This window comes from Pelecanus crispus, chromosome 1, assembly GCF_030463565.1.
Source record: "Pelecanus crispus isolate bPelCri1 chromosome 1, bPelCri1.pri, whole genome shotgun sequence".
Lineage (NCBI taxonomy): Eukaryota > Metazoa > Chordata > Aves > Pelecaniformes > Pelecanidae > Pelecanus > Pelecanus crispus.
The window spans coordinates 104,804,794-104,819,529 of NC_134643.1; the positions used below are offsets into that span (position 1 = coordinate 104,804,794).

Sequence of the window (14,736 nt, forward strand, 5' to 3'; positions counted from 1 at the left end):
AGATCTACTGCTCAGAGTTATAACACAACTAAGGACTATAATTCTGATACACTCTAATAAGACTTATTCATGTACTCTTGATAAGGCTTGAGAACCCATGGTGTAAGAAGTGCTCTGCTAAAAGCAACGAAGTTTTAACCAAAACGACTAGCATAAGCCAAATGGTCTTGCACTCGGCATCCATGTGTTTTTGAGATATGTATTTCATCGCCACTTCTTCCCTTCCCCACCTCAGCTCTTATTCTGAAAAGCAAACAAGCTTCTTTTTTAAAAAAATAGTTACAAATTGCTGTTATGGTGACGTGTAGCTTTGGCATACCGGATGAAACTGGAACTCAAGCTAGGACAGACAAGTACAGCAAGGAGAAAAAAAATCTGTTGCGGTGATAGCAAATTTTGTAATTTAGAAGTTAATGAGTTTTCTGTGCAAAGTAATATTAAAAATAGTAACAACAATAATGTAGCTGAGCAAAAATGTGACAGGAGGCAGTGGTGCACATCTCAATAACAAGCGTACAGGTTACACAGATAGACACAAAATCGCATAACTTGATTCCTATTGCCAAGTGATCATAACTATGTGAGTAGAGTTGTAGGTCTGTAATAGGCAGAGGCTTCTTCCCAAGGGGAATGGTGTGACTTCAAGCCATCATGAAGACAAATTGTCCAATTTATGGGGAGCAGGAGGGCTAGCTTTCAGCTCAGTTTGCACAACTAACTTGAAGCGTAGTGCTAAGGAGCCTAATTCTGCTATGCTCGGTGAAGTTCAATAGGTGTCTGCTGAAGATGGTTCATCATACCTAAGGTCTAAAGGTGTCCTGTCATTGTATAGCAGTCTAGCGCACTGAAGCTCCATGCTTAGGGACTGCAGGGAAGCATCCAACATAAGGCAGAAAATAGCCCTTCTTTTTCCTATAGGCATTGACTAACCATGGATGGTCCTTCTATCTGCTTCTGTGTGCCCTGGCTTTTCACAGCCTTCACAGGGATACTGTCAGGCTTCGCTGGGAAGCTTAATTCATTAAAGTACTTTCCGTCATACAGAAGTGAGAGTAAGGGTGATGATTGTTGACTGGCTGGGTCTTCTTGCCAAGGAAAAACTCCTTACTGACCATGACAAAAAATATGTATGTTTGCATTTACATATATATTTTTATATTTACAAAATATATATTTTGTAAGTATCAGTTTAACAGCAGTTACTATAATCAGCGAGAGTAAAAATCAGCAGTAGCAGAAACAACTTTGGTAAATTGTCAAAGAAGGCCTGAGTCTTTTGTTTTCTTCTCTTGTATTTATTTGTCTGATGAAAAATTACTTGGTAGATTAAATATTTGACAGGAGACCAAATGCTACGTAGTGATGACTTAATCTGTCTGCTCCCTATATGAGTGTCAATTGTGATGTAATCAGTCTTTTGAATGTGTGTGGTTATTTATATATTTTTGTGTTAACTTTCCAGCATTCTCCATTTCCAGTGAGAATAGCCAGGTCGTAATGATTGCCATTTCAGCGGCGGTAGCCATTATTCTCCTCACAGTTGTGGTGTACGTCCTGATTGGGAGGTTAGTTTATCGTCTGGTTTGCACATTTACTCCCACTTCCATTTCCCCGAGGGGCCTTGATGAGCATGGCAAATTGGTGTCGTTGGGCAGTAGCGTGGCTGGTTTGCACCTTCTCCTTTGTCTGCTGCCCAGGAGCTCCGAATACTGCTTCGTGCTCGGTAATGAGCCCGCTAACATTAGCAGCCCCAATCATGCAGCAGTTGTTAAAAAACGCTATAAACACATTCTTAGGCAATTGTAAAATTAAACTGTAGGGGTCAAAAATCAACAAATCCTCTCATTAGCCAATTTCCTCAAATTCCCTGAGAACATAACATGCCTCTATAGGGCACAGAGAATGTAAATATCATTAAACTTTCAAACAGGCATTTAATTGTGGAGGGAAAATATTTTATTCTGTTTCCACCTGCAGTTAACATATAAAATTCTCTATTTTAATGTTTTTTCTCTGTTGCTTGTAGATTCTGTGGATACAAGAAGTCTAAACATGGCACAGATGAGAAAAGACTACATTTTGGGAATGGCCATTGTAAGTTACTGAAGCCTTTTAATGCTTCCAGATCTGTTGAATTTTTCCCCTAGACAACTGGTATTTTTCAATTTAAAAGAAAATGTCATACTTCACTTAAACCAAGGTGAAATTGGGAAGAGAATTATCTCTTCTCTTGTGGGTAAGGAGATTTTCCCCAAACAATTATTCTTTGTTTCAAATTCTTTCATCTGTGTTCAGGTTAGTAATGAGCAAAACATCGCTGTCGATGTTCAAACAGTGCGTGTGCTTAGCAATATGCTATTGATTCTGCTGTGCATTACTGAAATGCAGAGTGTAACTTCAACTTCCTCGTTATTGGCTGCATAAAGTCTAAGAAATGACATTTTTTTCCCCAAGCAAAATATAAAATCAGTGAAACCTGTCTTGATGACTACTGAAGGGACTGAAGTGAAAATTGCTTGCTTGACAAAGTCAACCCACTAATAATTTAGTTTGGAATTATTCTAAGCATAGGCTGAAAAGTGATTTGGAGTAGTTTCTTAAATTAAGAGTAACTACTAAACAAGGGTCTCACAAATTAATGGGATTTTTTAAAAATCCAGCTCTGTGCACAAACATGTTTTGTTCAAGTCCTGATTCCCCACTTGCAAGAATGAATATGTCTATGCTTTCTTTGGGTCTCATCCAGGACTGAGAGCCTTTCTGTTGACTTACATTGTCTTTGTATCACAAAAATTGTCTATAGTTAAGGATGTGAGATTTTGCTCATCCTGAGGAATGAGGGCTACTTTCAAAATGTGTTCAAAAGCCAAACCTGAAGCCTGTCTATTTCTGATGTTTGCATACCTATTTTTAATAAGGCTACATGGGTCTTCATTCATGGCTACTCTGGGTTGTTCGGCTGTACCCTGTGAAAGGAACAGCATGGAGCAAGATCCCATCAAGGAGATGCTCAGGCGAAGAAGTGTTTTATTTTCTGAGCCTGGGCATGTATCCTGACCACCAAGAAGAAGTAGCTTGCTATGGCCCATGGCTGGAGGGGGATGTCATCCTGCAGTATTTTAACCCCTCTCTGATCCTGGATCCTCTCTGCAATGTGCATAACCCTGCAGCACTTTTCCGCAGCAGAGGTGCTGTGAGTTGTGAAGACTGGATCACAGTCAAAGCTCCATCCATACCCTCTTTAAAATAGAAATAAATTAGTTTTGGAGCAGGAGAAGCTGAGGGGAGAGGAAGGTGACAGTTTAATATTCCTGATCAGGAGTGGAGGGAGGATTTCTTGGGTTTTTATCACTGCATTTTAGATTTTTTTCATCCTTACAGGGTGAAGATAACACCCTTCATAAACACCAAGACTGGAAATTCCTTTTTTTCACCCACAGAATTCTTGGTGTCTAATGAGCATGTTTTTAATAAGAAGCAGTAGTTTGTCTTTGAAAGTGTTTCAGCTCCAGACAAAGATCCTGCTACACCATGTAAATCATGTTGAACCATATATTTCTATTGCTTAGCATGTTGTAAGGTTAATGTGTGTGGTTTTTTTGCACACAACAGTGGCGCTGTACCGTCTGCAAGAAGAGAGCTGTTGGTACCATAATCAGATGCCTCCCCACCAAATATGATTGAATTAACATTTTAATGAGGGATTTACCTGCAGTAGTTGGAAATTAGAACTGCTTCCTAATCCCCATGACAATGGAGTAACTGTTCTCTGACTGTTCATATTATTACTATTTTAAGTTTGGAGCCCCTCGTTATCTCCAGAGAGCCGTGAGCGTGCATATCCACAACACGTGTGCTCCTTCCCCTGCACTGTCAGGGGATACCCAGGCTGTAACAGTGGGTTGCTTCGTGCAGCCCAACAACCGCTAACCAACTAGTACCGAAAAAATCTATACAGTTACATGTGGCCCGTAGAATTAATGCTTCATCATCCAAATTTAATGAGGTTATAAAATAAAAGCAGCCAGTAAAAAAAGTGTCACAGACAAGTAACAGGTCAGAATTTGCTCTCCTTACTCCCACACAATGGAAAGTTGCAATCACTATTCTTAAACATGTCAGTGCTGTTAAATTCCTCTGGATTAAACTGCTTTTAATTTGGCTTTAGATATTTATATACTGTTTTCTGAGTAGTGCCATGCTGATTCACTGTGTTGTAAGAACAGAGCCGATTGTGGACCTGGTATTTCTGTTAGAAATTCTTGAAAATTATTTATTGATTTTGCAGATATTTATCTGTTAGGATTTGTACATGTGTGGCTGTTGAAACTTTATTCTACTAAATTACAGTCTTTCTCAAAGAATAAGAAAATTGCTCCTGTGAACTAAAAGAGGATAAAGTAACTTCCATGCCTGTCGTAAACTTTCAGCATCTTAAATACAGCAGCTGGTTTATTTCAGTCAGTTTATTCTGAATTACTTTAAAAAAGGCTTCAGCCATGAACTATTCCCTGCAGCCTTATTACAAATCCTATAATATTACTTCAAAGGAGCAAAAATGTTTCACCTCCTCAGATCCTCTCCTTTTGCCTTCCTAGGCTAGGCCCTTTTATTTTTTTGCTACCTTTAGGGCAATTCATGCTGTTAAAATGAAAATGTAAATTATTATGTTTGCACAGAATGAGCTGTAAAGTAGTACAGCTTAACACATGTGCATGTGTTTATTATCTGTTTTTCATGACAGAACCCAGTTACTATACAGGCTGCCCTTAATTATTGGTGTGAAGGGATTATTCTCCTTGCAGTCACCATCACCTGATCTTGGGAACCTCTGGGGTCAGCATTAAAAATCTGCAGCCAAAAACCCCACAGTGCAGAAGCTTTTAATTGTTGTTATTTTTATTGGGGGTATGAGGGAGCCTGTAATGTACATTCAGCATGGACGGAAAGGAGCATTTACGAGATTTTTAACTAACAGCAATATACAGCCAATTACTTTTTGTTTTACTTGCAAGTAATTCTGTAATCATCAGGCTCTTGATGGAAACTCAGTCAGCATTTAATGCCACGCACACATAGCCCATGTGTTAAGGGCATCGCTCTTAGTTTGCATTGTTTTCAAGGCAATTAGCTTGGGAACTCAGTTTTATCATTTCTGTGTCAATTCTGAGGCCAATAAATCTCCATAATTTTTTTTTTTTTTTTTTTTACATACACTTGGGATTGTTTGACAAAACAATGGTATGCTCTAACTAATGGTCCAAAGGTATTTTTTCCCATCTGTGTAACCCTAGCAAAAAAGGTTTAACTATTCTAGCAGTCAACAAATTGATGCAGTATAATAATGCCACGCTGGAAAGGATATTCCTGAGTGGGTTAAGGCAGTGTTTGTAGGAGGAGTTAATATCTTTTACAAGACCAACTGGTACAGTTAGGAAAAGCTAGAATACATGTCCAGGAATGCAGGTTTTGTGTCGGAAGCAGAAATCTTCAAGCTGGATGTAAGGGTTATTTCACTTTTTGTTAACAAAACATCTTTGTGTTCTAACATGAGTACAGAGGCAGGCACACAAGGTACCGGGTACAAGCACAAGCAGGGCATTGAGCCGAGGAAGAGGAATGAGGCTATGCTTTGCCTTGAGCATCTTTGCTGGAGAGAAAGGTTGGGAATGATATTATGTTCCTCTCACCCCCAGTCCTGCTGGAGGAAGAGATGTGGAGAGCTTGAAACTGCCCTTAAAAATCATTCAGTCGTTTGAACTAGCGCTTGCCCTGGGCAAACAGAATAATCCCTGGCCAGGAAACTGCAGAGTGGGACAAAATAATCACATGGATGTTAGAGTAACTGAGCACTAGAACCAGACTTTAATAATAACAACTGGCTGCCATCCTTGGATGTACTACCAGAGGGATTGAGGCAGAGGTGCATTTGTTCATGTATAATTTTCTTTTCTTATGCATCTTGTTGGAGGACTTAAAAAAAAAAAAAAAAAAAAAAGGTTTGAGTTAATGTGCTCTCCTTAACATATTCCTAAGAACTTTTCATGTTGACTGTAGCATCACACATTTTGTTCCCTTGCCTTTTTGTTGTTACCTTGAAAGGGACAATATAAGGCAGCATCTAAACCTAGCAAGCTGGGAGGGGTGTGTAGTATTTTAATATTTGAAAAGCAGTTGAATATGGCAAGTGCAGATATATTTAAAATTGGTTTTCAGACTTCTGTGGAATAACTACATTAGTGTCTCTGGTTTCACTCTATATTAACAATCCTGAAGACCCAACAAAAGCAGTTTGATTTGAAGAAGCAGTATACCTTTTTCTTCTATTGATTTGATTTCTATTGTCTCATGAGCTTTCTTTAGAAGGATTAATTAAGTCTAAGTAACATTTTCTCTCTGAATTTGTTTTTACACAGTAAAACTCCCAGGCCTGAGAACTTACGTAGATCCACATACGTATGAGGATCCCAATCAAGCTGTGCATGAATTTGCCAAGGAACTAGATGCTTCTAATATATCCATTGATAAAGTAGTTGGAGCAGGTAATGACCATCAGATATATTGAACTAAAGATAGCTTTTTGCTGTTTATACTGGTTTACATCTTTGGGTTTATACTTGTGACTGGTAAGAAAATGTTCTAAAGTCTTCAAGTTAGTAGGTTATATTTACAGCTGACTTCAGTGCATATGAAAAGTTAACAACACACAGTTCTATTTTTTTCCCCAAAGAAAGCAGATAGCAAGACAGTTTTTCAAAGGACACCAGTCAGCCCACACTTGAACGCAGCACTGATGGGAGTGAAAAGAGTGTTCAGCCTCACTTCTACGTTTCTCTTTAAAATCTGTCAGCACAGAAAATGGTATCAACTGTGAAGATGTTTTCTTTTTCCCCTTAAAAGTGCTGTTGACTATTATGCCTTGAGTGAAACCACAAACTCATTTCATACCAGTCACCATGCATCCATCAGACTGCAATGACCTTTGCTCATTGGATTGATTTTGGTCACTGCTTTGGATTTGAATTATCGATTTAGGAGGAAAGGGTTGTCTGTCTGATAACTAATAGTCTGAACCATACAGATGCCGTAGATTGTTGGGTTTACAGAAAACAGACTGTCAAAATGAGCGGATTTTGTAGCAGAGGAGCGAGATTACAGAAAGTCTCATCACAGTGAGTTGCCCATGTTGCAAAGGAGCATGTAGTTCCTGATAGGATGTGTGCTTGCTCCTTGAAGTGGCAGATTGTCTCATTGAGTCAGAACATCATGAAGTGTTACCTTTCCTGCTAAATTAAAGCATTGGTGAGAAGTAGTATTGATTTTTAATCCATTGAAAATTACTAGTTCTTTTATTATTGATTTTTTGCTTCTCTCTAAATTTACTATTTGAATTAAAATCACAAGATGTGAGCGAGACAGAGTCCTAGTGCACAGCAAAAGATTTTCATTTGGAAGAAAAAGTAGAACCAAGCTACTGTACTCAGTGCACCTCCCGAATCACCCAGTAAAAAGAAGCAGTATCCATCTTCTCTTACTGCAGCTACTCAACTGCTTGTATGAAGTTAGGTTATTTTCTGCAAAAGTAGAATTTTTGTTTCTTGCTGGTTTTAATTTTGCCCCACAAGAGTGCACTGTTTCCATCATCTTCAGTCAAGGCAGCAAAGCTCTGCTTACTGCACGTAATAAAGAATTAATGGGGATAGAGAATGGGGGTTACTGAAAAGCTAAGTCCAAGAGCAGTATGCTTCCTTATAAGACTTTCAGGAGCCTTCATTCACAAATGTAAGGTTTCTAAACTTGGGCTGTAGGCGGTATATGAATTTGGAAAACAAATTCATAAGAATCGATGATATGTCATATTTTATAGCTCATTGTTCATACCTATTTTTAATCAGAAAGCATATGAGAATGAGAGGTACACCAAAATTTGCCGAATAAGGCCTCTGAAAATGGAGGAAGAGTTCTCTGAGAGGCTTCAAAAAAGGGGTATGTCCTGAAAGAGTCAGGTGGTTTAAAAATAAGTCCCTTTGCTCCACTCCAGTGAAAGTGACAGTAGGTTCCTGCAGGTCCTCTGCATTGATGCTTGGACTCAAGATATAATAAAGCCATTTGTTGGAGACCATGACTCGGGTTCATGTAGCCTAAACTACATATGGTGTTACAGTTAGTATTTCCTATTAGCAGTTGCCAGAGATGCCAACAGGAAGAGCCAGGCAGGAAAGAACAGGCTACAGAGTGCTGGGAGTTTCCAAAATGCATTTGTAGCATCACTTTACACTGCTGTCACGTTCAGCACATGGTAGCTTTTGCATTCGGAGTGAGTGCCTCCAAGGCTGCTTCTGCAGGAACACTTCTTTCCTCCCCAAAAGCAGAAAGGCATTTCCTGTCTCTTACTTGAGTCAATGAGTTATTTGACTGAATGACTTGGTCTTTTCCTGCCCTTCTTTACAAATGCAAGTGTGAATGAAATTATAAGACAGTGATTTGAGAAGAAGGGATTCATTTAACTGCATTGAAATGTGACGTAAGCAATGAGACCTTCAAGTCAGGCAAGTAATCTTGATATTCTGAGGTACTTTTCCAAGTAGTTTTTCACAGCTTTAACCAGAAGTCTCTGAGAATAGAGGGCAGCTTACATAGCTTTGAAAACATACCCAAATGCAATAAGGAAATACTTTTGTCCAAAAGAACCTCAAGAAAAACACAAGGGATTTTAGTGGGAGGCTAAGCATAAGAAAACTGAGGTCAGGAGCCACTTTTTCAGATTTTTCTTTACAGTAATTCTTTCTCTGAAAACAGCTCGTTTTTATGGATCCGGTTAAGCAGACCACTTAGTTTAAATCCAGTTGGATAGCAAGAGAATACTACAGAAAGTAGTTTCTTGATTTGGGATAGATTTAAGTATGTGCTTTGCTGAACATGAAAGCAAGCACTTGCTTTTCTTTCAAATTTTAAACATACCTGTAGCATAACATCTTGTTGATCAAAATATTTCTAAAATTTAGGGGCTACCTGTCCACGAGCTTATTGTGAAGGTATGCAGTGTCTCAGTGAGGGCTTGTAGAATGCTGCTGAGGTTCACGTGGTTTATGAAACATTCAGCTTAGGTGCCTCTCTAACTCCGAGGGAGTTCTGTGCACAGCAGTACAATCATGATTTAAAACACAGCAAAGTAAAGGGAGTAGCTAATTTCACAGAGTCATCTTTTACTTGTCCCCTGGGTCTAAATGCACAGCAAATGCCAGTGATGCACTAAGTAGCCTATTTAAAAATAAATTAAGATCTCCTGAAGAGAGATCTTTATATCATGAACAGCCCTCCTAATAATATCGCTTTGCTTTCCGTATGTAAATAGACATATCAGTCTGCAGGGCAGGTTATACAATATTTATGTGTGTAGCATAATTAAAAATAAACACTTCAGAAAGGCTTTACATGAAAAACCATCAACCTCATCTCTTAAAATCAGTGCCAGGTTATCTACCTTCCAACTCAAACACAAGTCCTTATTCCTCCTAAACAATATCTGATGAGATCCAGTTCATTTCTTACTGGGACCATATAATAATGATTTGGGGTGAAAGAGATGTAGTGTAACTGCATGTCACTATGGGTGTTGACCAGATAGACTTATGTAGCATCCATACTGCCCTGTATATGAAAGAACCAAAAGTTAATGTAGTTGGGCTGCCCACTGAGCTTTTTCCAGCAAAACTGTTTTCCAAGTAAACCCGTTTTATATTCACGGACAACAGTAAGCTCCACTGCTATGAAGGATCTGACTTTGAGTCTCTTGCAGCACCCACTGCCCTCGAGGCCCTTGTGGAATCTGATTAATCACCCAAGTTCTAAATTGTGCAGCCATGGCTAAATGGGACTGTGTTGATGGACATTAGCCGTAACCTTTTCCTTCCCAAAAGTCAAATGAATATCAAATATACAATTCTGGTCAGAAATGAAGGATTGATTGCTGGACTGCTTGCTGAAATCATAGCTATAGTCTCCATTGACAGTAACTGAACTGAGGTTCAGTTATAGCTTTTTGGAGCATGAAAACACAGAGAAAAGGGAATATGAAGCTGGACATTACAAGATTTATTTCAAGCAGTTTTCTCCCTTCCTTCTGTTTTCAAGATGTGCTTCGGTCTTCCTCTGTCGGTGCTCTGACAGTGTTGAGCTGGGGTTAGTATTTGAACTGAAGCAGTGTTTGCTCTTGGTAAAGTATACTAGTTATTATGACTTGTAGACGTTGTATATTTTTAATTACGAAGTCTGAATAGAACTCAACACTCATTAATTACTAGTAATAGGTTTTACAGTTAGTTTTCTGAGCTGCTGCATGTCTTGGCAGCCTGAAATACAAATAATGTTAGAAACAACATATGTAGTGTAAGTGCTATTTTAGTAGCATATACGTATGTAAAGATATACCCTAATTTTAATTTTTTTGGTTATTACATGTATAGCACAGTACCATGCCTAGATGATGAAGCAGCTCAGCCAGCAGCTGGTGATAAGATACAGTGAATTCACTTCTATGTTGTTGACTCAAATCTAGCCTGGGTTAGCAAAAGAGAAAGGTCATTGCCCTATGACACATTTGTTCAGTTTTTTTGGTTAAATTGGCTCTCTAACAGAGAAACCTTAGAAAATAAAGCTGAAAAGTGACCTCAAGAGGTCATTAAGTCCACACCTTTGCCCAGTACAGAACTTGTTAGGTACCGTTCTTGACAGATGATGATTCTTTACAATCTCCAAGATAAAAGAGTTTATAGCCTCCCTAAAAAATCTTTTGTACTGTCCAAGTGTCCTTACTGTTAGAATTTTTTTCCTGATCTGACTGAACTTTATTTTAATCTGCACCTATTCTTTGGTTTGGCTCTTGTGTATAGAAAAAGGAGTTGGTGTCCATCTTATTTATAATCATAATTTTGATAAGACAAAACTATTGTCACATGTCTCTTCTCATTCCTTGCTGTGGATAAATAACACCAATTCCTTGAACTTTGAATGTGAACACAGAGCCCTGACTTTTAAGATTCTGGTCATTGTTATTACTCCCTTTATCATTCCTGAATTGCAGTGCCACAAATGGGACATGGACTCTAATGCCAGCCATATTGGTGGCCAGTTGATGGAAGAATAATTTCAATTTGCAGATAAATGGACTGAATGTAACATCTAAAATGCATCCCATGTGGTATCGCATCCAAAGTCAATGGTGAAGGGCTGTCAATCCATCACATATTTCTGAGCATTAAATATATGAAAAGCAACATGATTGAAATTTGCCTATTAAAAATATCTTATTTCTGTGGGTTTTGGTCATTTTTAGTTTTCACAGATGTTGCTTAATGTAAACAATCAGCTGCAGAGATAAAGAAAGAATCATTGTAGGCAAATGAGCTCCAAGAGCCTTTGCTCTTTAGAGGCATAGTAATGCTATTACATTTAGGATTATTACATATTAAGTTGGGAAAAGCTGATATGTAAGAGTATAATCACTCTTTCCATGACGTTTCACTCACAAATAAACAAAATTCCCAGTTTGCATAAAAATTATGCCAGCTAGATTTAGATTTACAGGGTTTGTTTCCAAGTCAAACTTTCTACACAAGGCCACTTGGCAAAATATGGCCTATGAGGCATTATTTGTATTTAGATCTCATGTATTTTGACAAAAGAACATGAATAGGCACGTCTTGTTGGAAAATTAGTGTTAAAGCCCTCCAGCGACACCCTCTAGTTCCTTGAAAGAAAAAAACTACAAAACAAAACACCCTTCCTTTTTTCTCTGTTCAGTAAAGTGTTTTCCTTGTCTTTAAATGTAAATAATCATGTAGGGCAATTCTTGCCACCATATTTCTTGTATATTTTATCCATTCCCTGGCTTTATTGTATTTGTCATTATTTCAATTATTTTGTCATTAAACAAGGAGACAAAAAGTTGCTACTCTAATTTTAACTGTGTTGTTGTGTGTGCAGCTTATTATATCATATGAAATCTAGGGTGGGGGGTTGGATAATTGGGAATCAAAAGTCAGTTGCTGCTCAAATGCTTTTTACGATAATGAAACTTCCTTATATGCTTTATGTAATCATTAGTTAAATACAGAAATTTTCAAGGGAGATGTTTTCATCCAGCAGTTTGTCAACATATTTAATACTTGCTCATTTGAATGCTAAGATAATTATCCCTGTGCACTCTTCCTAGATGTTACTTAGCAAAGGATAAACCATGTTATATAAAAGTAAACATGTGGTGATATCTGCCATTTTCTATTTAGGGATCTCACACAATACACGGTGGGCACAGTGTTCATGGTGGACTATCAGGCCCCATAGTCCCATAGTGACAGTATGTATTTGCATGGTTAGATCCAGAAGAAAGATGTATGGACTTCTTTTTTCTTTACAGCTGTGTAGGTAAATTCTTTTGTTATGAATTATCTTGCTACTTTAACTGAAATAAGTAAAATAATTGGGAACTGTACTATCTCTGTTTGGTAGAAATGAAGAATATAAAATGCTCACAAGGGTGCATGGCTATTCTGATACTTCTGCATTAATCAGTTAGCCCTCCTACTATTGTCTCAAAGTGCATCAACTGAAACAAAAAGGGAATTTTCTGGTGACATTTATGCATTCCTCTGCTCTGCAGTCATCTGGATACGCAGTGTAAATAAGTGACATTGTCCCGTTCGGCAGCTGGAGAGCCCAAGCATGGAAATGTTAAGTAGTTGTCTGAAGGCCTCCTTTGGAGCTCCGGTCTGTGGCCCACCGGCAAACATCACACTTCAGGGACTTTTGCTGAACGCTAGGTCTTCTTTCTTAAATCCCCGTGAAATAACTACATTTCATCTTTTGTCATTTTTCCACTTTTTTAGGGGAATTTGGAGAAGTGTGCAGTGGGCGCCTGAAGCTGCCTTCTAAAAAGGAAATTTCAGTGGCTATCAAAACCCTGAAAGTTGGCTACACAGAAAAACAGAGAAGGGACTTCCTGGGAGAAGCAAGCATCATGGGACAGTTTGACCACCCTAATATCATTCGATTAGAGGGAGTTGTCACTAAAAGTAAGATATGACGGGGCATCTGTTTTGCATGGGAAGTGTCACTGGAGGTCCCTTCCACCCTAAATTATTCTGTGATTCTCTGATCTTTCAAGGAAGAGCAAAAGCAAATAGAAAACTGAATCATCTATGTTTATGCTCTGCAAACCCTTCCAGAAATGTTTATATTATAACCCTGTTAATATGTACCAAATATCCTTCAAAAGAGTTAACAGCGGAAGCACGTAGCTTGGCTTTTGCAATGTATATTGTATTTCCTCAAAAGCAGGGAAAAAAATTACACATGTGCAAGCACCAGCTAATCCCGCGCTGGTGGATCCGATGAAGAACGGTGTCAGAAGCAATTGCCTGCAGTGCAGCTGCGGGACCTTCGCTGTCTTGCTGCTCTCAGGCTGCCAAGAACTTAAAAATAGTACCCCCGGTTAATGAGATGGAAAAAATTGCAAAATAAAAATGATCTGCTTGAAAAAAAGATAGACATCATGGAGAAATAGGAGTATTTCTGAAGAACAGTGCAGCTCAGTAATAAACTGGCACGTTTAATAAACTCCAGAGCTACAAATTGCTACAAAGTAGCCAAGAGGCACTTGCTGATAATCTGTTAGGAGTCGTGGAGGCTGATGTCCTAAGGTTTCCTAATTGCACTGAAGCAATATGTTCTGCTTTCAACTAAATCATTAGATTTTATCATTAGCACAAATTAATGAACAGTCTACCTGGCTACAGCAACTGATACTAGTATATTAACAAATAAATCCAAACTTTTTCCTACCTGGTTTTCGTGCAGGGAAAATACTCCATGTGATGTTCAGTATGTACCAGTATGAGGCATTTTGAAGATCCCGATCCACTAGAATTTATACCTCTTAGTAAAAATCTCCAAAAAAGTCTTGGGGCTTTAAGCTGTCAGTAGTAAAATTGATTTTATTTCTTTGATAATATTCATATTTTTACTAATAGACATTTTCTAAATCTGCCTTTGGGTGTTTTTGCTGTTGGGTTTTTTTTTTTTTTCTTAAGGATGTTTTTGTCTATGATAACAAATCACTTTCTCATTTTGAGACAAAAATATAACTGTGAAAACTCTAACCACGGTACGTTCCTGGAAAAGTAACAGATTTGAAGAACTCTCTCCAGCTCCAATTTTGTTAAGGTAACAGCAAGTTGTAACAGGCATTCCTGAATGGTGATTTCTGCCTCATTTAGGCAAGTTCTGGCTCTCATTGCTTGTGGTGCTGATTGTCCTCTACCTTGACGTAGAAAGACGGAAATAATAGTAGAAAAGAGAGGTTGCGTGAAGTACCAAAACTGGTTTGTTCTGTGAGACGTGAATTCACAGACTTTCTAAATTTCCATTGCAGCATAAGGTGATAAATCTAATGATCAAAGTCCTGCAGTAGTTATTAGGTGGGAGATCAATAAGATTTTATATGAGGTATTCTTAACGAAAATTCAGGAATTCTCCAAGATTTTTCCGGGGAGTGGAAAAAAACCAGTAGGAGGTTTCCTAGTTCATCCTAGAGGACTGCCAGCAAAGCAGCTCCTTGCCACTTCAGTGAAATGCTTGGAATGTGCTGAGCACATTTCCAGTTGAACTGGGTAGAAGTATACCAAATACTTTGTTGTTAAGTAGATGGTTTTATTGGTTTTAAGGAATCTTGTTTTT

General features: G+C 38.3%; 1 protein-coding gene across 1 annotated transcript in view; it reads left to right on the forward strand.

The window, feature by feature from the left end:
• EPHA3 (EPH receptor A3) overlaps positions 1-14,736 on the forward strand; it is a 212,877-nt gene that overhangs the window by 163,768 nt on the left and 34,373 nt on the right. Inside the window, exons 7-10 of the mRNA XM_075714456.1 lie at positions 1,463-1,565; positions 2,027-2,094; positions 6,417-6,542; positions 12,888-13,073. Coding sequence (XP_075570571.1) covers positions 1,463-1,565; positions 2,027-2,094; positions 6,417-6,542; positions 12,888-13,073 — 483 coding nt within the window. The remainder of the gene's footprint in view (positions 1-1,462; positions 1,566-2,026; positions 2,095-6,416; positions 6,543-12,887; positions 13,074-14,736) is intronic.